This window comes from Lepisma saccharinum, chromosome 15 (assembly GCF_977018435.1).
Source record: "Lepisma saccharinum chromosome 15, izLepSacc3.1, whole genome shotgun sequence".
Lineage (NCBI taxonomy): Eukaryota > Metazoa > Arthropoda > Insecta > Zygentoma > Lepismatidae > Lepisma > Lepisma saccharinum.
Genome location: NC_139243.1, coordinates 17,170,605 through 17,195,619, shown reverse-complemented (window position 1 = coordinate 17,195,619; position 25,015 = coordinate 17,170,605). Strand labels below are relative to the sequence as shown.

General features: G+C 36.7%; 1 protein-coding gene across 1 annotated transcript in view; it reads left to right on the top strand.

The window, feature by feature from the left end:
- The window catches only part of LOC145999619 (uncharacterized), an 87,197-nt gene extending 66,458 nt beyond the window's left edge, over positions 1-20,739 (top strand). The window contains exon 4 of the mRNA XM_083136704.1: positions 18,196-20,739. Within this exon, the coding sequence (XP_082992830.1) occupies positions 18,196-19,750 (1,555 nt within the window). The 3' untranslated portion in view covers positions 19,751-20,739. The remainder of the gene's footprint in view (positions 1-18,195) is intronic.
- The last annotated feature ends 4,276 nt before the right edge of the window (positions 20,740-25,015 follow it).

The following is a 25,015-nucleotide window of genomic DNA, read 5'->3' as shown; positions in this document are numbered from 1 at the left end:
ACTTTGTAATGTTCAATTTGCAACAAAAGTTTCAATCATAAAGGATATGTTAGTGAGCATATGAAGATTCACACACAAGAGAAGCATTTTAATTGTTCAATTTTGCAACAAAAGTTTCATTCGCAAAAAATATCTTAGTGACCTCATGAAGGTTCACACACAAGAGAAGCCTTTTAATTGTTCAATTTGCAACAAAATTTTCAACCATAAAGGAAATCTTAATAGGCATATGACTCTCCACACACAAGAGAAACGTTTTAATTGTTCAATTTGCAACAAAAGTTCCATTCGCAAAAAAAGATCTTAGTGAGCACATGAATGTTCACACAAAAGAGAAGACTTTTAATTGTTCAATTTGCAACAAAATTTTCAACCATAAAGGAAATCTTAGTGTGCATATGAAGGTTCACACACAAGAGAAGCCTTTTAATTGTTCAATTTGCAACAAAAGTTTCATTCGCAAAAAATATCGTAGTGAGCACATGAAGGTTCACACAAGAGAAGCCTTTTAATTGTTCAATTTGCAACAAAGGTTTCATTCACAAAAAAATATCTTAATGACCACATGAGGGTTCACACACAAGAGAAGCCTTTTAATTGTTCAATTTGAAAACAAAATTTTCAACCATAAAGGAAATTTTAGTGTGCATATGAGGGTTCACACACAAGAGAAGCCTTTTAATTGTTCAATTTGCAACAAAAGTTTCAACAATAAAGGAAATCTTACTATGCATTTGATTGTTCACACACAAGATATACTTTTTAATTGTTCAATTTGCAGCAAAAGTTTCAATCATAAAGAACATCTTAATAGCATATGACTCTCCACACACAAGAGAAACGTTTTAATTGTTCAATTTGCAACAAAAGTTGCATTCGCAAAAGGGATCTTAGTGAGCACATGAAGGTTCACACAAAAGAGAAGACTTTTAATTGTTTAATTTGCAACAAAATTTTCAACCATAAAGAAAATCTTAGTGTGCATTAGGGATGGCCAGATCCAGATTCTAGCGGATCCGAAATCCGGATCCTGTTGATTCCGGATCCTAAGGATCCGGATCCAAAAGATTTTCGGATCCGCAGATCCGGAATTTTCAGATCCGGATACAGAATTTTCGGATCCGGATCCGTTTTGCCATCCCACATGCGCTTCTTTGGAAAGTAAGAATATGCTTATACCATATTGTTACCTGCTAAAATACACATATATACGTATATAATATACATACACACACATATATGGTGTGTGCGCGCGTGCGCGATTTGTAATTAATTAATACACTTACAAGGGAGGTCTAAGTTTCCCCCTTTGATTTCCATGAAACTTGGCAGGTGTATAGAGCCCCCCCCCCTCCTCAAATGTCAAGATGAGGAGAAATTGAAGTGGGGATCTGACCACGAAACCACGTAAATATGGCATAGGAAGAAACAGGGGGCATAGGGCCTCTCTTTCACCTGTCAAATTTCATGGGAATCGGAGGGGGGGACAGGTGTCAGATAATCCCCATGTCAATTTGTCCTCATCTTGACTTTTGAGGCGGGTTTTGCCCCCTAAAACAGATTCTTAGCTGAAACAAAAACAACACGTATTTCTTTCTTTGGGCCCCTCTATACACCTGCGAAGTTTCATGAAAATCGGAGGGGAACACAGGGGTCAGATCCCCACTTCAATTTGTCCTCATCTTGACATTTGAAGGGAGGTTGCCCCCTAGAACAGATTTTTAGCCGAAACAAAAAAAACACGTAGTTCTTCATTTGCGCCCGTTTATACACACACCTGGCAAGTTTCATGGAAATCGGAGGGGGACACAGGGGTCAGATCCCCACTTCAATTTGTCCTCATCTTGACAATTGAGTGGGTTTTGCCCTGTAAAACCATTTTTTAGCTGAAACAAAAAAAACACGTATTTCTTCCTTTGGGCCCCACTATACACTTGCCAAGTTTCATGGAAATCGGAGGGGGACACATAGGTCAAATGCCCACTTACATTTGTCCTCATATTGACATTTGAGGGGGGGTTGCCCCCTAAAACAGTTTTTTAGCCGAAACAAAAAAAAACACGTATTTCTTCCTCTGGGCCCGTTTATACACACACCTGCCAAGTATCATGGAAAACTGAGGGGGACACAGGGGTCGGATCCTCACTTCAATTTGTCCTCATCTTGACATTTGAGGGGGTTTTGCCCCCTAAAACCGTTTTTTAGCTTAAACAAAAAAAACCACGTATTTCTTCCATTGGGCCCCACTATACACGTGCCAAGTTTAATGGAAATCGGAGGGGGACACAGGGGTCAGATCCTCACTTCAATTTGTCCTCATCTTGACATTTGAGGTGGTTTTAACCCTAAAACCGTTTATTAGCTGAAACAAAAAAAAAAACACGTATTTCTTCCTTTGGGCCCGACTATACGCCTGCCAAGTTTCGTGGAAATCGGAGGGGAACACTTAGATAACCTCCCTTGTCAGTCTTACACTTTGTAATTATATAACACTGCATATATTATAATGTTTTATTTTAATTTGTAAACCTGTAACTGTAGAACAATTGTATAATTTTTGTATAACATTTCTATATTCTTATGTGTGTTAAAGGTTTCATCCTGGAATGGAATGTCTCACATTTATGTGTGTTTTCATTACCAATACATTCGAATGAATACATATTCGTTTCAATAGCATTTACAAAATCACCTCTGACATTTTATGTTAAACAAGTAAGATTATTTTTGTGCACGAGTGTGTTAGCCGATGCGTAGCAAAGTATTTTAGGAACAACACTTGAAAAAAATTCTTGTAGGACTAACTAAAGAAAAATTTCTTTGTAATCGAAGATCATAATACCTTTTAAGGTGTGGTAATATTATAATGGGATTGAGATAGTTCTGGATCCGATTTGGATCCGGATTTTCGGATCCGGATCCAGATCCAAAACTTTCGGACCTGGAACTTTCAGACCCGGATCCGGATCCGAAATTTACGGATCTGGAACTCTCGGATCCGGATACAGATCCGAAACTTTCAGATCCGGATCCGGAATTTTCGGATCCGAATCCAGATCCGTAACTTTTGGACCTGTATCCGGATCCGGATGGATCCGGATTTTTCGGATCCGGATCCGTTTGGCCATCCCTAGTGTGCATATGAGGGTTCACACACAAGAGAAACTTTTAATTGTTCAATTTGGAACAAAATTTTCATTCGCAGAAAATATCTTAGTGAGCACATGAAGGTTCACACACAAGAGAAGCCGTGTAATTGTTCAAATTACAACAAAAGTTTCATTCGCAAAAAATATCTTAGTGAGCACATGAAGGTTCACACACAAGAGAACCCTTTTAATTGTTCAATTTGCAACAAAATTTTCAGCCATAATGAAAATCTTAGTGTGCATATGAGGGTTCACACACAAGAGATACTTTTTAATTATTCAATTTGCAACAGAGGCTTCAATCATAAAAGAGATCTTAGTGTACATATGTATATGTAGGTTCACACTCAACAGAAACCTTTTAATTGTTCAATTTGCAGCAAAGGTTTCAATCGTAAAGGATATCTAAGTAGGCATATGAGTATTCACATGCAAGAGGAGCCTTTTAATTGTTCAAATTACAGCAAAAGATTTAATCTTAAAGGAAATTTTATTTAGCATATGATGGTTCACACGTAAGATGATTTTTTTTATTTGTTCAGTTTGCGGCAAACATTTTCGTCGGAAATAGAATCTTAAGGACCATACGCATGAAGGTTCACATGCAAAAGAAGCCTTTTTAATTGTTCAATTTGCAAGAAAACGTTTTGCCAAATGTTCACACCAGAGAGAAGCCTTTTGTTTGGTTTGGAACAAAAGTTTCAGTTGAAAAATATGTCAATGAGAGTATGGGAAGAGGAACCATTTAATTGATCAATTTTCAACAAGAGGTTCCCCAAAAAAGAAATCAGGATATGTTGGTTCACACTGGAGATAAGTCTTAATGGTTTAATTTGCAACAATATTGCAATCATAAAGCATATATTAGTGAGCACATAAGAGAAACCTATTATTTATTAAATTTGTAAGAAAACTTTCAATCATAAAGGAGATCTTATTGTGCATATAAAAGGTTCACATGCAAGAGTTGTGTTTTAATTGTTCAATTTGTAAGAAAGATTTTGCCCCTTCACCCTCCCCAAAAAAAAATTGGTAAGCAAGGGTTTACATTTATGAGAATCCTTTTAATTCTTTGATTTGCAACAAGAGTTTTACCTCTAAAGGGTCTTTATTGTATATTACATGTTTCACATCAAAAGAAACCTTTTCATTGTTCAATTTGCAACCAAGATTTTACCCATAAATTCTCAGTTGATATACAGGGTGAGGCAAAAGTCCTGCACCACCCTTTTAATTTGAAAGCGGCTTGACGGAGGATGATGAAACTTCAGGTGTGAAACACACCAGATGGGACCAGTATGCATCAGGGCAGTCATCTTGAAAGCTGCCATTTTGGAATTTCCTCCAGATTTTCAAATGGGAAGCGAGTCATGTGGCACATTATTTAAGATGTGCATTTTCTCAAAGAAGAATGTGCAGTTATTTTCCTCCTTACTTTATTTTGTGAGGCTATTTTGACAGTTGAAGTTGAAATTTGTCATCCTACAAGATAAGCTCTATGTGTTTTGGCCTTTCCATGCTGTCGTCGCCTTGTTATCAAGGGTTCCCGGGTTCGATACCTGGTGGAGGCTCATAGTGGTTTGGATTCCACTTTAAACTGAAAGTCCAGTCCCGATTAGCCTTCCTGTGCATAAAATTTGATTTTGTCTTGATAAATCATGGCTTTAAGATGACCCCAAGTGTAAGGGAGCCTCAGGTGCAGAAAAGAGGGTGGCCACTCAGTGGGTTCTGCTACATTTCAAATTTGTAGGGGGGTGCCACTTGTTCGAATGCAACACCCAGAGAATGGATCTCTGACACTCCTGACACTGATGCCAAATGTTGGGTACTGTGTTTTGGGCTCTTGACTAAGGATGCCACGATTGCTGTTGCTGCTTCCTCATCGGTACTGGTCCTCAGCCATGCAGTACATCATCTGTCATGCACGGATCCTGTCTCTTTAAACTTCTGCAACAGCAACACACCCAACACTGTAGTATGTGAGATGTCGTCTCTCTATGTATGCCGGGTGTTGAAATCCTCTGTGACGACCCTGACACTGCGCTCCCCATTTATCACAACAATTTCCATCCATTCTTGGAAGGCTAGTGCCATGTTACATCACCTAGAATGAATAAATAACAACCCATTTCATTATGTCAAATGTGAACTTCAACTGTCAAAATATCCTCACCAAATAAAGTTGAGGAAAAATAACTACATATTCTTGTTTATGATAAAATGCACATCTTAAATTGCATGTCACATGACCCTTTCCGAATTAAAAATCTTGAGGCAATTCCAAAGTGGCGGCTTTCAAGATGGTCACCATGATCCATACTGATCCCATCTGGTGTGCCCCCACCCCCATTATCCATATCCGAAGTTTCATAATGCACCAACTAAATAGTAATTTAAATGAAAACTGTATGACATGGTCATCAAGCTGTTTTCAAATTAAAAGGGTGGTGCTGGACTTTTGTCTCACATTGTACATATTAGGGTTCATACTCAAGTAAGACCATTTAAATTCTGATTATGTGACAAATTATTCACTTTGAAGGCTTCCTTGCACAAACATGGTAACATTCATCTTGAGTGTATTTTTTGTTTTGTTTTTTAAATGCCATTAATATTGACCAACCATACATGAGTAACTTCTGCAAACACATGTTTCCCACAAAGAAGTAATGTTTAGCACATTCAAGCCTCTACAAGAACTCATTTAAAGCAGACTTTGCAGGAGATATCGAATGAGTAGATTCTCAGGAGACAGTATGCTGAGGATAAAGCCATAAAATCTGTTAGCTGCAACAGTTATTATACACAGGCTAGAACAAGTGGTATAACAGGTTTCTTATTTGCTTGGAATCCTGGGTACCCTCTGTTGGATATTAAAACCATCATTTGATTTTTACAACATATTGATCAGGATACTACTGCAAATCAGATTTCCAAGTTAGTTTCATTTGGAAGGATTGACTGGGGGGATGATTTCCAATCCCTTTGAGAGTTGGTGTCTTCCAATTTGCTATCTTCTGTTTGTACATGGACAATGAAACAACAGAAGCAAGAAAAGTTATTACTTCTCTAATAGTCCTCGTAACACATTTATTTCTGTCACTGCAGAGTATCTACCAGTCAAGAAAGTCAAGAAAACATCAAGAAGTCAACACGTAGGCCAAGAAACTCAAGAAAAAGTAAAAAAAATAAACATGTGGTCAATATTTTTTTCTATTTTTTTTTTACAGTACAGTAAATTTACATTGTTATATACCTGAACTGGGATTTGATGAAATTGAATTTTTTGAAATCTAAAATATTATTGAGTTGTGATTAAGATGAGATTTTTTTCACTTAGTTTATTTATAATTACGTTCTTATATGCATGAATTTTTGTAAAAAATTTAAATGAAGTAATGTGGCCATTCCCCATCGAGGATGAAGCATTAATTTTTACATTCATTAATAATTAAAGCAAGTCTTGTTAAAGTACTGCTTCATTTTTCATCTTAACCAGCCTTGTGGTAGGCATTTTTCATTGAATAAAAATAAATAGTTTCTTAATTTCATACTATACCTTAGTATGGAGCAATTAAATAAGTGTTAATGAAAAAAGGTCAAGAAAAAGGAAATAAAGGTAATGAAAAAATCAAGAATTTTGGATTTGTGTTTTCAGTAGACACCCTTCACTGACATTGCAAGTCTTGTTCACTTCAACAGGTGACTTTTATACTGTTTTCAAAAATATTTTCAATTTAGCCTTACCACATCAAGTTATCTAGCAAACTGTAGGAAAAAAAGTGTGCAAGGGACATTCAAGGTTTACTGACACTTTTATTTCTAGGAAAAATTTGGAAAGTCCTACAAGCACCAAACTATGTGAGTGTTTCAAAGGTATCCACTTGAGCATCTGGGCACCACTGCCATCATTGTTTCAGTTCCCTGAGTCCTTTGGCACAGAAGGAAGTTGACTGATGTAGATGCTGAAGGACATCTTTTGTCAGTGCTTCATCTCTCTTTAATTTCTTCCCTCTCGTGTTCTTTAAGTGGCTCAAACAAATCTGATAATCACTGAGGGCTAAGTCCAGAGTGTAAGAACAAGGGGCAAAACCCTTTCGGAGAGTTGTTGCTGTCAAATTTGCCATCAATCCCAATTAGCCTTACTGTGCATAAAGTGGACTTAGCGTTCTTCACCAAATTGTTGTCATTCATGCATTCTTTACCATGACATTGTTTCCCCATACTGTGCTTCTTCTCAAAATTTCAGCTGGCTTCAGGTTCTCCTTCACAAGGAATTTGATCATACACCACTGCTCCACAGCTACAGACATACTACTTGCCACCAATTTTGCAAACACTCCTGTGCATGCTCCAAATACTTTGGGGCAAACGTGCAATACTCACGAAGGATGAAGTTACATCACCTGCCAGTTTCATCATTCTCCAGCTATTTCTATTTTCTTATTCACAGATGTCTTGGACAATGTTAAATGACCCTTATATTTTGCTACAATTTGTTTGTCATTACGGTGTATTAATTAAAAGCACGTTGGGGTTTACTGTAAAAACCTGTGAAGTCCAAATTTGGATAAGAATGCTAACAGCTATCTTATTTCAAGGTAAATGTGTATTCCTCCTATCTGATTTTTATTGAAAGTTATTAACATTTGAAGAAAGGACTTAAGTTTACTTCACATTCTCTTTCCTGCTGATAGCCTCTGGTCCTGATTTACTTTGGAAACAGCCCAATTGTTGCCTTTTGTTTTTTTGTCTAGAGACTAACTCCAGTTTTATGTGCAGTGAACTGAAATGTGTCCTCCATTTGACTTCACAGACATTTAATATTTAATAGGAGGCAACACTGCACAGAAAAGAATGGTCACATTTCTCAGTTCTTGAACACGTAGTTACCATATTGGATATTGGATTTTATATTTTCTTTCAATTTTCACAATGTGGAAATTTGATATTTATTTCCATGACCATCATTTTGATATGTGTTGCATTACAACTTCACTGAGCATTACTGAGATTTCAACATTATAATTGTGGCTGTTCCACAAATGATAGCAACGTTACATGTGACTGACATATTTCCACATAAATCACACAAAATGTCATATTTTTATGATAGGTTTGCAAGAAGTTACATGCAATTGAATTTGGCTTAAAAAATGGAAGAGAAATTACACTTAAATTTTTTTGTCAGAATAAGAACTGACAGTGTTAAAGTTACTGGCCTTACTTTTGCCTCAGTACAGATACTTTTGGTTTTTCAGTGAGGTACATTTGATTTTTTTCTCCCATGGAATAAATTTTGTATAGAGAGGATGCAATATTTTGTACTCGGACAGTAAGCAGCTTATATGTTCTGACTGCAATGAAATTTTAATCAACAAAGGAAAGTGCTCAAACAAAAGAGAAGCTTATTAATTATTTTAATAGAAACTCAAGTTTTACCACAAAATGAAGTTGTAGCCTGCATATGAGGGTCCATATCAAGAAGAATCCACTCCGCATTAACTCAGCAGCATATACCATACCAACAAGTTCACATTCATCTAAATAAGACATGTGGCAGAGTATCACACAATTTGTCAGGTTCAAGTTATATAGAATATATTTACCTCGTCAAAGAGAACTGAAACTGCAGTCTGGTATCAACATATGCACTAAGAAAAATAACTGTGTGTTATAACTTTAAACTTAAATTTGTATATTGTTGAGACATTTTTTAGTGTTCACAAAAAAATTTAAACCAGTTATGCAACATCATAGAAAAATCCATGCTTGGAAAATTGCATTGCACTTTTTAAAATACTATCTTGTATATTATTTGGAATATTGTCATCATCTGTGTAAATAAATTTTATTTTAATGTAGGATTAATTAAAAGTTTTACTGAAAAATGTTTCATATCCTCATTTATTATTTTTTGTGTGTTTGATTGTTCAAGAACTTGAGTTCATTATGTGATGCCTCAGAGCAGTTTCTTCTTTTTAATACTTCAATCTGTTGTGCGATTTTGTGAATGTAAATTTTCATTTTTGTGTCAAATAGCATAATTGTGTTTGGATGGGAGAATTTTGTGATAAAAAATTGTGTATTATATTTTACATGTAACTGCGCTTGATCAGGAAACTTACAATTTCTATTTAGGCTTGAGCATTCAGTACCACATTATGAAACGAACATGAAGAATACTGAAAAAATATGTTTAATTTTATTTTACTTTTGGGATGTAATTTTATTTTTATAATAAAAAAGTTATGGCACTATATTGTATGTTTTATCATTGATATTACTGCACACTTCTAGCAGATTACTGTGTTATATATATATATATATATATATATATATATATATACACACACACACACACACACATACACAGGATGTCATTTTAATGGTGCCCACGGACCACGGAAACTTATAGAGGACATCAAAACAAACAAATTTTCTTCGTAACATTTTCTCGTTGGAGCGTAGTTTCGGTGCCTGAGTGCTGGCAACCCAACACAACATTTGATAGCATTTCTGATGTCATATCCCGTCGTGAAGCGATGCATTACAGGGTTGCAAGGAACACATATTCTGTGAAAAATGACAGCTAAAATCAGCCACATTATGTACCGTAAAACAAAATGAGAAAACATGTTCTGTAGCTTAACAGGAAGTAAACAAACGATACGAAAAATGATAGAAAGAAAATAGAATTCAAGTGGAAGTGGTCATATCGAATTTTGTCTCTGCTAGCATGTCAAATATTTGCAAATCTAGTTACCAAGTTGGCATCTACAATTTAGTCTATCCACTTTGTCCTTCTGATACTAGTTGTCTGTGAGAAACTGAACAGATGACAAAATAGAAATGAAGGAACTCAAAATTCAAAAGGTAAGCAACACATAATATAATGTATATTCAGGGCATTATGAGGCAAGTGGCAAAAATGGTTGAAAATACAGGGATATAAGTAGTAGTAATACAAGCTCTCTGACAACTGTGTTTATCTATGCACCGGATACACATGTAATAGTTTGCAACTGTGAACAAGGCAGTATATTCGTTACTGATTCATCATTACGTTGTTACTGTGATTGTCCGTGTTTTAGCCATATTGTAACAACGTGAACCTCGGATACTTCTGTTATCAGCACAAAGTACCACAATGCATCTGGACACAAACCTGTAGATATCAACCTTGCAACGAGATTTGCAAAAATTTGACATGTAGCTGGGCGTAAACAGCCACATGTAAGCTGCAAGTCCAATAACATTTATTGTTATTCATATTTGACATTTAGGCTGAGACAAAATCTGATATTGGCACTTCATTTTGAATAATTTTTTTTGTACCATTTCTCATATCGTTGGTTCACTTCCCCCTTCCCCTGAAATGACTGCTGATTTCTGGCTGATTAGACTATGATGTTCGGTCTTCTGGATGCGTTTCTCACTTCATTTTACAGCTAATAATGTGGTTGGTAGTTTGTCATTTTATATATATATATATATTCTGGAAAATCATTTGTGTCGAGTAATTCTCAACCGATAGTGTAAAAGAAATTTCAGAATTTGATACGATTCTGCACCCAAAATTATAGATGGATCTTTCAAATTCAAATACCCATATTTTACCTTTCACGGTTTGTCACTGTAGATTTTTTACATCATATGTGCCAGACGTTTTTGTGATACAGTAGTTTTACATATCACATTATGAAGCTATTCTTGGAGTCCAAAGCTTAATCAGTTAACATATTTGCATGTAGTGTGTGTTACTCACTGTATAGTATAATCTATACTTAATTAGTACAAAATTGTACTTACTTACATGAGTGAGTATGAAGTTTTGAAAACGTTTCAGAGTAAGACTGCCCCCTTTTTGAGGTTCTTATTTTCTTTAGGTACTAATCATTATGCCGTGTCACAAAGTGTAAAAATGGATTAGGTTAGAGGTTTGGTTAAGGAACACTTGAAATAATCACTGCCAACATTCCTGTCTAAAAACCACCAGTTAAAAATTCCATTTTTAAAAAAGTTCCCCATTCCCCACAAGACCTCTTAAAACCGGGGTTCTATAAAATTGGTAAAACATGTTCTGTTGCTCAGCCAGCACTAGCGATCAACTCCAGTTCGAGGAGTTGTGAAAGTTATTTCCCCTCCTTCCCTGTTCCACTTTCCTTTCCATTATGTCACCATTCCAACTTGAACTCTCGTTCCACCCTGGCCACTCGGACCACTTCCAGAGTAACATGGAATCATATCTTTCGATCTTTTTTTCATTGTTCTGTCCCATTTTTTAAAAAGTTTTACCCATCCTTCCTCTAAATTACCATCATCTCTGTTTAGTTTTATATTTCTCCCCGTACAAATGTTCACAGTCTCGTAGACGTTTCTATTCAATGTTTTGTCTTCTTTTCTAATAACCTCTTTCTTTATGATTTTATGCCCGCTCATGATTATATGTTCGGATAATCCTGTTTTGTTGACTCCTTCTCTAATGTCGTCCTCATGTTCCCCCCATCTTTTACGCATGCTTCTTCCAGTTTGTCCGATATACTCTTTGCCTCATTCATATTTAATTCTTTATACGCCTTTAGATTCCTTGGGGTTTCCATTTCCTTTAACTCCTTTTTTATATTTGTTGAAATGTTTCTCTATATTTCGAAGGGCATCCATTCCACATCTAATTCCATATTCTCTTACTGTTTTCTCAATTTTTTCTGATACCCCTTTAACGTACGGAATCCCTGCAAAACCAACTTTCTCCGTACTTTTTTCTTCCCCCCCTCATTGTTTCCTCATTCTTATCTATGTTTGTCTCTCTGTTGATAATTTTCTGTGCATTACTTAGTATTCTTTTCATTTTGTGGTTCTTAAAACCATTGGATAATGGAAGTGGGAAGGAAAAAGGCCTTAAGCCTGCGTATGCGAACAATCGCCATTTCACGGAAGCAGATGACAAGACCGAGAACCAATACTTACGATGCCAAAACCTTGATGCTCACCAAAAGAAGGAAGCACTACACCCACACCAAAATGGCAGAAAGTGAAAGGACCACGTCAACTAGCACCACCACAAGCACAATCGGAAGAAGGAGGAACCACGCCACCCGCAGCAAGACAGTACACTTGACGAAGCCACCAGACAGATGGCAAAATCGATCGTGATGAAATGCAATGCGAAAGAGACAACTGAAAGTGAGCGAAAGCTAATTATTAAATGGAATAATGAATGTAAAGGTGTACGGGCAAATCGCAGGATTTGTCAACAGACTCCGGTAAACCATTCAGACAATAATTCACCACTTTGGAAGGAGTAAAATGGTGAAGAACAAATGCAGAAGTGGGTGACCATGACAATTGTTCCATAGTGCATAGAATGAAACAAAACACTAAAATGAGTGCTCTGACAATAGCTGCAAAACTTGGAAAATGAAGCGTAAATGTATCTGCAATCACAGTGAGGACTGTATACAATAACATGGGGTATCATGGTTGAGTAGCTCATAAGAAATTTTAAGTCAATCCAGCTAACAGTAAAAAACACCTGCACTTCGCTGCAAATCATGGAAATAAATCACAATAGTTTTGGAAGCAGGTTATATTTATGGATGATAGCAAGTATTTTTATACATGGTATTTATAAATGATTCATCAGTTTTTAAAGTGAAATATTTCCAGAACTAATATGATATGTGTGTGCTAATTATGAAATGAAAGAACACACCTGAAAGTTTAATTTCTCATATTTGTAACCTTGGTGCCTGCTGACAGAAGGCAGCACAAACCTAGTTTCCAAAATGGCGTCTATGCAGCAGAAAGCCTTCTGTGTTTTGGAATAAGAGGAGTATTTTTGCATTGTTACCGTACAGCATGCATTCCAGAGACAGCACCACCATGTCACCAAAGCATTCTGCGATGTCATCGGCAGTTTAAGGAAACTGCTTGCCTGTGTAAAGGTAAAAGCACAAGACGTCCAATCATTTCTGATGAAACAGTCAAGCGAGTTAGGGCGAGTTTTGTACGTAGCCCACAGTAGTCAACATACTGTGCCAGTCGGGAACTTGATATTCCGCAGCCAACTGTCTGGAAGATTTTGCAACTGAAACCATACTGCATACACTTATTGCAAATATTACAACTAGACGACCTCGTCCAACGATATGAAATTTGTAGTTCCATGCAGGATGCTATGGAGGATGATGGTTTTCTTGAGCTTCTGCTGTTTAGTGTCGAGGCGACATTCCATTTGAGTAGCAAGGTTAATCGCCATAATGTTCATATCTGGGTACTGAACAACCTCATGCTACAGTGCAACATGAACGAAATTCCCCAAAAGTGAATGTGTTTGCTGCAGTGTCTAAACCAAATGTGCACGGTTCCTTTTCTTCACAGAGAACACTGTGACGGGTGTGTCATTCCTCGATATGCAGCAGTTGTGGTTGTTTCCACAAGTGAATAAGGATTCCAATAACTTCGAGTGTCCCATTGGCACACTGAGATGTGTCACTACCTGAACGAAGAACTCCCATGCCATTGGATTGTGCAATGTGCTGAAGATGACTTAGAACTTTTCCCATTGCCTCCTAGATCTCCTGACCTAATGGTTTGTGATTTTTTCCTTTGGGGGCATTGTGTATGTGTATGTGTATCGGATTACAGCTGCATTTACAACTACTGGTAAGTATATGCTATAGCTCGACCACAAGGAAAAAAAACCTTCCGTCCAAAGCGTTCGCACAACTTCCCTGCCGTTATCGGTGTTCGGGGCAGTGTTGCCAGGTCAGATTTGAAAAATGCAGGAGATTGTTCCTTGGGAAACCAGAAGATCTGCTACAAAATCCGATGATCTAATAGTAGCGGATGAATGATGTTCTTGGGGGCAGAGGGGCAGCATAGGCATGCACACTGGGGGAGGGGGGGGGCAAGGGGAGTGGTGCTGGAGTGGCGCGCATTGTTTACGGTGTAAACGTCACAGATACTTTTGTAACAATGGTGCTAAACCCAGAACCCTGTGTTTGGCGAAAATAAACCGAAGATCTCCATTTCAGAAGTGGACATGTTTCAAACAAAAGAAAGTAAACTGCCCGAGGGAACCGACCAACAACTTTCATCTCTTCCGCATTTTCCGGTTAGAGGGTGAGTGGAAAACACCCTCACATTTGCCCTTTCTCAGCACCGACACAAGGGGTTTGCGAGGAATTTTTATGACAGGAAATGGTAGAAAGTTGTGTTCACAGATGAAGCTAACGTGCTGCCTTTCGTTGTCGGCGATTTTCCACAATCTTTCAAGTCGAATGCTAACAATAAGAAATCAATTTGCCTTCTGCTGGTGTTTGGTGTACAGCTATCGATAGGGGTGGGCACGGGTCCTGCACCATAATGAGAAAATGCATTATGTATGTGAAATATATTTGGTGAATTAGACAGCATGTCTTCCTCAATAATTCAAGATAGCAACGCTTGTGCTAGGGTGCCACCCATCCTCCCCATCTGCTAGAAATACACCCACACCCCCACAAACACATACATGTATAACATAATTTGCCCATGCTACGAACTCAGTGTTTCTACCTCGTAATGCAAGGACGTTTCACTGTGTTTGTGTCACATCATCCATTTCATCAGTTTTTCATTCATCCACATTGTCGTACTTACCCATAGAATCACAAAAGTGACGTAAAATAACTAAAATAGAAATATAGTTTAGAGTGGGATAAAATACAGCCATCGAAAAATAGTAATGTAGTAAAAGTAATAAAATAATGTCCTATCACAATTGAGTAGCGTTTGACATAATTTCACAGTTCAAACAGCACTTTTCACGGCTGAGTGGAGTTGCACTCCACATCTCCCCTCCATGTTCAAGTAAGATGAGCAGGAAACGTGTTTTTAAGCTGGCCGTTGGAAGTTCCATAGCAATAGTTTATTAAGGAATTCTCCCGAGAAATCATTTGTCCTGGCAACGCTGACTTGAGCCAGCGCGAATGTTGCTTCCCCCTGCCCTATCCCGCACCCGCCGGCGCGATGTGCTTCTGCGCAGGTTTTTTTGCTTGTGGTTCCACTATAGAGCATGTTTGGGGCAAACTAGACTATCACATAGATGTGTGTCATCTGATGAAAGGAAGTCACATTGAACATTTGTAAAAGTATGTCTGGACAGTTTCTGTTTATTTTCATGTATCGTTCTTTATTGTATGTGTTATATATATTTTTTAATGCAGTCCATTCAAACCCGATGACCCATTTATAATTAACCTGTATAATAAGATAATATATGTTAAAGTGAGTAACACTTGGTTCCTGACTTTTGACTTACCCTGTATTATTGTACCAGGGTGGCTACTCATCGGGAATTCCTTGAAATCCAGAAATTATGTGTGAATTCTACTTGACTTTTTCTCCGTAGACGTGAAAAATTACAACTTTTATTAATCCAAATCCTATTCACATTTTATGCAAATGAAAATTATTTTCGTAAAATTTTCTTAGTCTTATCAAGTTTATAACCATAGGTAGGGGGAGGCGGGAGTCGGCCCTGGGCACCGAACTATCTAAATCGTTAAAAGTTGTAAAATTGATTGATTGAGTTGTGGTTTTAAGTCCACTTTATGCAAAGGAAGGCTAATCAGGATTGGACCTACAATTTAAAGTGGGATCTGAACCATTGTGCCATGTGCCTTCACTGGATATCGAACTTGTGACCCCTAAAATCACAAGGCAACGATATTACCACTACACCTTTGGGAGGCACAAAAGTTGTAAAAGTTATAATGCTTTTGCGTCCCGTGAAATTATTTGCACCCTATTAAATCAATATTGATTTCAGCCTGCAAAAAAATTAGATCCAAAAATTTTCTTGATCGCTTCGCTCGCATTATTTCATTCTTCTCCGTGATGCATTGTATTGGGAATTATCAGACAGATAGATAACACTTGTCTTAATTGATTTTGTTTTAAATGCACAAACAATTGTTTTGAGGAAAGGGAGCGTGCACATTTCAGAGACGTATATATATAATTTTTGCTGTTGGTTTATTGTGAGATGGATGAATTCGTTGTGTAATGTATTTAAATAATATATGTTCTATAAATTATATATTAAAGAAACTTTAAATATGTACACAATTTAGTGTCCACATTGCTCCATGTTGCATAGGCTATATGTGAAACATATATCGGATGCTTTAACACCAACTTCTACCCCCTTTTGCATAATTTACGAGGGTAATAACGTCCTTGATACTACTACTACTAATAATAATAATTATAATAACAACAATGTTGGTCCCAGCAGGTTCGAATCACGGCTTGGGCATGGATGTTTGTGACTGTCCATTCATCAATTTCATCATATCACTCATCCCCATCTTCGCAATTTAACCAAAAGTGGCACAAGAAGCGAAGTAAAATAAAACAAATCAATAATAATAATAATATAATAACATTATTATTAACACTATTATTATTATTATTATTAGTATTAGTAGATTTATCCTGGCACTTTCTCCCCGCCCGCCCACACAAAAATTTGTGGTTGCGCCTCTGATTGTAAATAGAAACTCTGCATCTTAAATTAAATATTATAATTATATTATGTATACTGTTTAATTGAATTATAATTTTTGGATGTTTGAATCACATAGACCCTTTATATTATTAAGATATTTGTGTGTGGATGTTGAGAGGCAGTAATACGTAAGGTTGAAATAGAGAAAATATCTCCTTGAATTTTTGGAAAGTTCGCCTTGAAAACCGGGGATTATACTTGAATTTTATCATGGTCCTAGAGTAGCGACCCTTTGTACACAATCAGAAGTTTGTAAGTGCTGTATTCGCCAATAAGTAGCAAGACAAATTTTGCATTACTGTGCAACAGAGAAGGGTGTTCTTTAGCTAATGTCAGGAAGGAACTAATTTTTTTGTTCTTTATTTATTTTTAATTTTTTATTTGAATGCATGTTGATAGTTAATCATGTCAAAATTAAGGTCATAATTCTTTACAATAAGCTGATGTGTAATAATATACAATGTATTATAATATTTTACAATATATATTATCCATATTATCTATCTTAGTGGGATGCCTAGGATTTTAAAAGGGTGTTATGTATACTTTTTTAGTCAGCCATCATTTGGCCATCTTTTTCTGCCATTGACATTCTTATTTTTATGCATAATGGATTGAATGAGGGTTATGACCCCCACTAACTCCCTTTGGCTCCCCACTGATATTATACATATACTATATGTAAATTTAAAATGTATTATGTACTATATGCGTATTATATTTGTAATATATATAATGCCATAATTATAATAATCTGTGTGTTATTGAGAAAATGAAAAACTGATGTTCCACAGTGATTTATTTATTTATTTACATTAATGAACTCAACAGGCTGATGCCCAGTTAAAAGAGTTCATGTTGCATAATGGATCAGAGATACAGCATTTTTAAATTGCATATAAGACATACAGAATAAATCAATATTTTTGTTACGCTTTTCTAAGGCATTGTAGAGAACACTCATTCTCCAGATAGGGGATTTCTTGATAATGTTTGTTTGCGCTCTATTCACAAAAAAATGTTTGATGATTAGGTCGCATTTTATTGTTAGGAATATAAATCACCTCATAGTGAAGAAACAAAATAAATAAATAATTTTACTGTTTTTGTATTACTGAGCCGTAGTAGCTCAGTCATTAGGGTATCTGACTACCATGCGAGAGACCTGGGTTTGATCCCTGGCAGGGGAGAACCGGATTTTATCCACCTGTTCAAGCAGCTCTCGTGCCCACCCAGCATCGTATAAAGTGGGTACCTGATACACAAACAAATTATGGTGTTTATTGACATTAAACATTTGGTCTAGATGGTAAAAAATATAGGTATTACAATTTATTGTTTAATATATAATATATTTGCATCTTTATAAGTATGTCCACATGCACTGTTTAATCTATGTACTATTCTCTCTTATAAATGATCTTCACGTAACACTAATTACATACTTATGAAGTGAAACTACATTTGTATGTCAATCTATTATTTCAGATACCTGAACAAGAGCTACATGGAAGGACAGCTTCAAGATGCCCCAAGGTCAATTACACATTTGCCAGTATCTGCAGGAAATTTAGTTGAACAAGAGCAGCCAAAAGGTAGTAGAGAAGATGTCAGTGGAGAAGGAACATTTGAACCTGAAACTTCACCAATATCCCTTGAAAACACAGAATATATTGGCCACGGCAAAGATGAAAACTCGAGAATTAAATATGCATGTTACATCTGCAACCAAGTTTTCTCATCAGAAGGATATTTCATAACCCATACAAGGGTTCACACCAAGAAGAGAACTCTTAATTGTTCAATTTCAGACAAAGATTTTGTTAATGAAAGTAATCTTAGTGTGCATGGGAAATTTAACACAATCGAGAAACTTTTCAATTGTTCAGTTTGCAACAAAAGTTTTAACCAAAAAAGGAATCTCAATAATCATATGATGCTTCACACCAAAGGGAACTCTTTCAGTTGTTCAATTTGCAACCAAAATGGTTCCAATAAATGCAATCTTCCTGTCCATATGAGGCTTCACACCAAAGAGAGGTCTTTCAGTTGTTTAATTTGCAACAAAGATTTTGCCAGCAGAAGCAATCTTGCTGTACATGTGAGGGTCCACACCAAAGAGAAACCTTTTGAATGTTCAATTTGTAACAAAAGTTTTAATCAAAAAGGGAGTCTCAAAATACATATGAGACTTCATACCAAAGAAAAACCTTTCAATTGTTCAATTTGCAACAAAATGTTTAACCGTAAAGAGAATCTCAATTTGCATATGAGGCTTCACACCAAAGAGAAGCCTTTCAGTTGTTTAATTTGCAACAAAGATTTTGCCTGCAAAAGCAATCTTGCTGTCCATGTGAGGGTTCACACCAAGGAGAAACCTTTCGATTGTTCAATTTGCAACAAAAGTTTTAGCCATAAAGTGAGTCTCAATATACATATGAGGCTTCACACCAAAGAAGAGCCTTTCAGTTGTTTAATTTGCAACAAAGATTTTGCCAGCAGAAGCAATCTTGCTGTACATGTGAGGGTCCACACCAAAGAGAAACCTTTCAGTTGTTCAATTTGCAACAAAAGATTTAACCAGAAAGGGAGTCTTCATATACATATGAGGCTTCACACCAAAGAGAAGCCTTTCAGTTGTTTAATTTGCAACAAAGATTTTTCCAGTAAAGGCAGTCTTACTGTTCATGTGAAGGTTCACACCAAGGAGAAACCTTTCAGTTGTTCAATTTGCAACAAAGATTTTTCCAGTAAAGGCAGTCTTACTGTTCATGCGAGGGTCCACACCAAAGAGAAACCTTTCAGTTGTTCAATTTGCAACAAAGATTTTGCCATTAAAAGCAATCTTGCTGTCCATAAGAGGGTTCACACCAAGGACAAACCTTTCGATTGTTCAATTTGTAACAAAAGTTTTAGCCATAAAGTGAATCTCAATATACATATGAGGCTTCACACCAACGAGAAACCTTTCAATTGTTCAATTTGCAACAAAAGTTTTAATCAAAAAGTTAATCTCAATATGCATATGAGGCTTCATACCTAAGAGAAACTTTTAATTTGTTCAATTTGCAACAAAGATTTTGCCAGTAAAAGCAATCTTGCTGTCCATAAGAGGGTTCACACCAAGGACAAACCTTTCGATTGTTCAATTTGTAACAAAAGTTTTAGCCATAAAGTGAATCTCAATATACATATGAGGCTTCACATCAAATAGAAACCTTTCAATTGTTTTAATTTGCAACATAGATTTTGCCTGTAAAAATAAAATTACTCTGTATGTGAGGAGGGTACATCTCAAAGACAAGTCATTAAGGCTATGTTAACATAGGAAATAGTGTTGTAGCAGATATTGATTTCTTGAAGGATTTAGAAATGCTTCTAAATAGAAATTGCTTCAAAATCTCTTGAGTCTGTGCATATTTTACAGATGGCCATAGATTCCTTCAACTGATCTGATTTTTCTGTTATAGAATAAAGATTACTCCGATGCTTTCAATGGCACTAGTAAGTGAAAGCTGTAAGATAGAAACCATACATTGTGTGATAGTGGCCTTTTATCAGGAAAAGCCATTCTTTATGCAGCTTTGATAAGGCACCTGAATTTTGGACCAGAAAGTGGACAATCTTGAGTCTTCAAGGTTCTTCCCTAAAACAAATGTCAAAAGAGGCTTTTGTGTAGATTTGGTCAGCATGTATTAACTGGGTGATGATAATATGTCAAGCTGATATGGAATTGTTTTCTGTTTTGTTATTGTTATTAATTTGATACCTTTGAAGGTTGAATGATGAATAGATTAATTTGATGAGCAGACAGGCATGAAGAAATCAACTTGATTGGCAAACTGGTTAGCGTAACAGTCTTCGAAATCAAATAAGTATTGATGTGCCATTGTCTTTATTTCACTTCCTTAGTCGGCCCTTGACTTCAAATAGAAGATTGCCGCCCTTTGTGGCAGAGTGGTTAGCACATTGTGCTACGATGCCAGGGCCCGCCTCTTCTCCCGATCTCTCGGCTGAAGATCAAAATGAACACACGGTATATGTGTACACATACACACACACACTATATATATATATATATATATATATATATAATGAATATATAATGAAACTAAAACAGTGGGTAAAATTAGGTTTTTTTTCCCGACTGAACTTTCATCAAGGCTTTTGCCCCCCTAATTAGAAGGTCTACGCACGCCTATGGTTAGAATTACCACACACCCATTTGTTATCCAGATATTTCATAGAAATTATTTTCATGTAAAAACCATAAAGAATTGGTAATGGTTAAGTACAAGTCTGAGATTAGTTTATTTTCTTTGAAAATTTTATTTTGTTTTCAAGGTTGGTTTGCTTGTAGAGTTATACTCTTTGTGTATCATTTGTACAGGTTGTAAAGAAGAAAATATATTTTCACCATTTCCATTACTGAGAAATCATCATTCAAAATAACTGGCTACTGTGAATTGGAAGAACCTTAAAGTATGTTTATGTTACCCTCTGTATGCAATATTATGTTTTTTTTGTAATGAAGCACTATATCTGACTGTTATATTTTTTATTATGGATATGTTGGGGGTTAGTGTTGAAATGTACATTTAGGTATTCCTCACAATGAGAATATTTTTAATAATCTATTTTGAACAAAGATTTTACCAATAAGAAAACTTTATATTCATACAAAACTCATAATATGAAATGTGTAGCCTCAGTGAATATTAATAAAAATGCTAACTGTAAGTTAATTAAATTGCAAATAATATAAGATGCCTGATCAACTGATTCCACTAATGGATCTACGAGGGTGGTTCAGCATGCTCTGCCCCTGACATAGAAGGAACCCTCGTAGGAAAACCAAATCACTGTCACTTTTCAACATAGTCCCCTGCAACATTAACACACTTTTCCAATCGGCCTTCCAGTGCTTCAATCCCAGCAGAAAAAGAACATTTTGGTTGGTCCTGCAACCAAGCATTCACAACATCCATAACCTCGGAATCACTGGCAAAATGTTTTCCACGAAGGTGTTTCTTCATGTTCGGGAACAGGTGGAAGTCACTAGGACCAGATCTGGAGAATAAGGGGCATGAGGGACAATTTCGAACCCTGCTGCATGAATTGCAGCCACCGCAACTTGGGAGGCGTTGGCGGGAGCATTGTCACAATGGAACAACACACCACGGGCCAAAATTCCGCGGCGTTTCTCCTTGATGGCAGTACGTAATTCTTCAATTAGGGTTTCAAAATAAACACCTGTGATTGCCTTTCCCTGTTGGAGATAATCTATCAAAAGAATTCCTTCTGTATCCCATAACACAGATGCCATCACTTTGCCCTTCGATGGTTGAACCTTGAATTGCTTTGGGGGTGGAGAATGGGGGGGTTTCCATTGCATGCTTTGGCGTTTACTTTCGGGATCGAAGTGGTGAACCCACGTTTCATCCATTGTAACAAATCTCTTCAGAAACTTTGGCTTGTCAGCCTTTATTGTCTGTAACAGGTTCTGACTTGTCACACGTGTCCTCTTTTGGTCGACCGTCAGCATTCTTGGGACCCAACGTGCAGAGATCTTTTTCATTAACAAATGATTATTAAAAATTGAATGCACACTGCCAGTTGAGTTGCCACATGTATCTGCTATATGGCGGATAGTTACTCGCCGGTCTGCCAAAATCATGTCATGCACTTTTGTAATCATTTCTGGTGTGGTCACCATTGCAGATGTGCCACCACCATGCTCATCTTCACAGGTCTGCCGACCACATTTAAATTCACGGCACCATCTCTTCACTAGGTCATATGAAAGGCTAGAGTCTCCAAGAGTTCCCACCATATCTGCGTGGATGTCTTTCGGTGTTAGATTTTTCTTGAGTAAATATTTTATCACTGCTCGGACCTCAGATTTTTCCATTTTTTCACATGTGGCTACACTTCTTACTGATCATCAACTTGTAACAAAAAGATAAATTGTTGTAAATTCTTGAAACTTTGTGGATATTAGTCTAAAGCATGAACAATGTTACATATAAAATTACTGGTCTCTACTATCACTGGAAATGGGTCAGGGGCGGAGCATGCTGAACCACCCTCATATGTCTATGCATGTAAATAAGCAACCAAGGATAGTACGAATACAAAAGTTGAGTGGTACTATTTTGTATTTTCACACCCAAAATAGTTATATATGTTCATGCAGTGGCGTCTCATCCCTTGGAGCTTCCGGGGCTTAACTCCTTAACTCGTTAACTCCTTAACTCACAATAAGGCATAACTATCACACAATCTTTTAAAAGGTGATTTTTACCCACATACGTGCATCGTCTGCTGCAATGGATACTACTACGCTCCTAGCGGTATTGATATCAGTTATTGGTCTCCGGGGCTCATCGCAAAGGAAGGTGTGGCCTACGCTACAGTGAAGGTCACGTGCTACGAGAGAGAGAAGAGAAGAGTGCAATGGGTTTGAGTGCTGATTCAGGGCTAGTTCCATCGTGTTGCGTTCGATCTTGCATATTGTACTGTAGAGTTGTGGTGGCTTTTATTCACTATGAGCCAAGTGGTTTTATTGTTGGTTACGCCATTTCAGACGTTGAGTGACCAAGAAAAACTTCTTGTTAAACAATTAGGTCCTGACCATCCGAGTGTTACAATAATACAAAAACAAAAATCACAATCACGCTCTTTCAATCCAGACTGGTACAACAGGAAACAGTTGTTGACAGCTAGTGAGATCAAAAAAACTTTCTTGTCTTAATTGCCTTTTGTTTGGTGGTAATGCTACATGGACATTTCATGGTATAAGGAATCTCAGATATATTTCTGAAAGAATCAAGTCACATGAAACTCGTTAAAATTGAGTTTGTTTGGAAAGGTTGAAGTTCTAACACAAATTGATGAAGGGTATAGGTCGTCAATTACAAGGCACAATGAATTAGTCTGGAAAGATAGCATATATTAAGTAGAATTATCGATTGCTTAAAATTCTGTGGTCGACATGAACTTACTCTACGAGGACATAATGAAAGAGAAAAATCTTTAAACAGAGGCATCTTCCTAGATTTAGTAAATGAAATTGCTAAGCCAGATAACAGTTTGCATGAACATTTAGAGGAATCCAAAGTAAATAAATACACATCAGCCGTGATACAAAATGAGTTGTTAGACTGTATGCACCAGGTTTATAGTGAGGCCCTCCAGGAGGACGTAAACAAAGCGATGTTTGTGTCTCTACAAGCGGATGAAACCAGCGACATTTCCAATAAGACACAATTGGTTATTGTGATTCATTTTGTTCAGTGTTTGCAAGTAGTAGAGCATTTTCATGGTTTCATGCAACTGACTGACAGATCTGCTTCAGGGATATCCCAATGTATATTAGAGGCATTAGAGCCGTGCAAAGTGAAAAATAAATTAGTTTCTCAAACGTATGATGGTGTATGTGCATTCCGAGGGGTACGGCTTGGAATCCAGATACTTGTAAATGTTTATCTGTGTGCTTATTTTGTGCATTATTATGCACACCAACTCAATCTCCTAATGCAAGAAGTATGCTCTAATTAGAAGGTCTACGCACCCCTATGGTTAGGATTACCACACACCCATTTGTTATCCAGATATTTCATAGAAATTTTTTCATGTAAAAACCATGAAGAATTGGTAATGGTTAAGTACAATATTGAACATTTATATGTGTCCAAAATTTGAATTAAATTTTGCCAAAAACTGAACTTTGAGAAAATAATGATTTTGGATGATGATGCATATCATAATTACTTTTGACACTGTCCTATTCCTAGTAAAGTATATTAGTGTGAATGATTGTATCTCATTTTAGTGAACTTTTAGTATGTTCAATTTGAAGGTAAAAGGTTATATTCGCCTTGCATATATCACTGTGGCATGAAGGCACATTCTCGATCTCAGCCATTTTGGAGGTGATGTGATCAGCATCATGCGTCCACTGTTTTTACCCTCAGGTACCAATTAATTTGAGGCTGGACAAGCCTCAGAGCCACTTTATGTAGGGACAAAGCTAGAAAAATTCCAACCTTAGATAATCCACCCAGGGGAATCGAACCCTGGCGTCCCACGTGGCAGTCAGTTGCCTTACCGACTTGACCACTGCAGCTGGAGTACAATATTTCTGCCAAATTCCTTACTCGTCTGAATAAAATTTGAGCAAATTTTACTGCAGTAATGGTGGCCAGTGTGTAATGTCTGAGATTGGTTTATTTTCTTTGAAAATTTTATTTTGTTTTCAAGGTTGGTTTGCTTGTAGAGTTATACTCTTTGTGTATCATAACATATT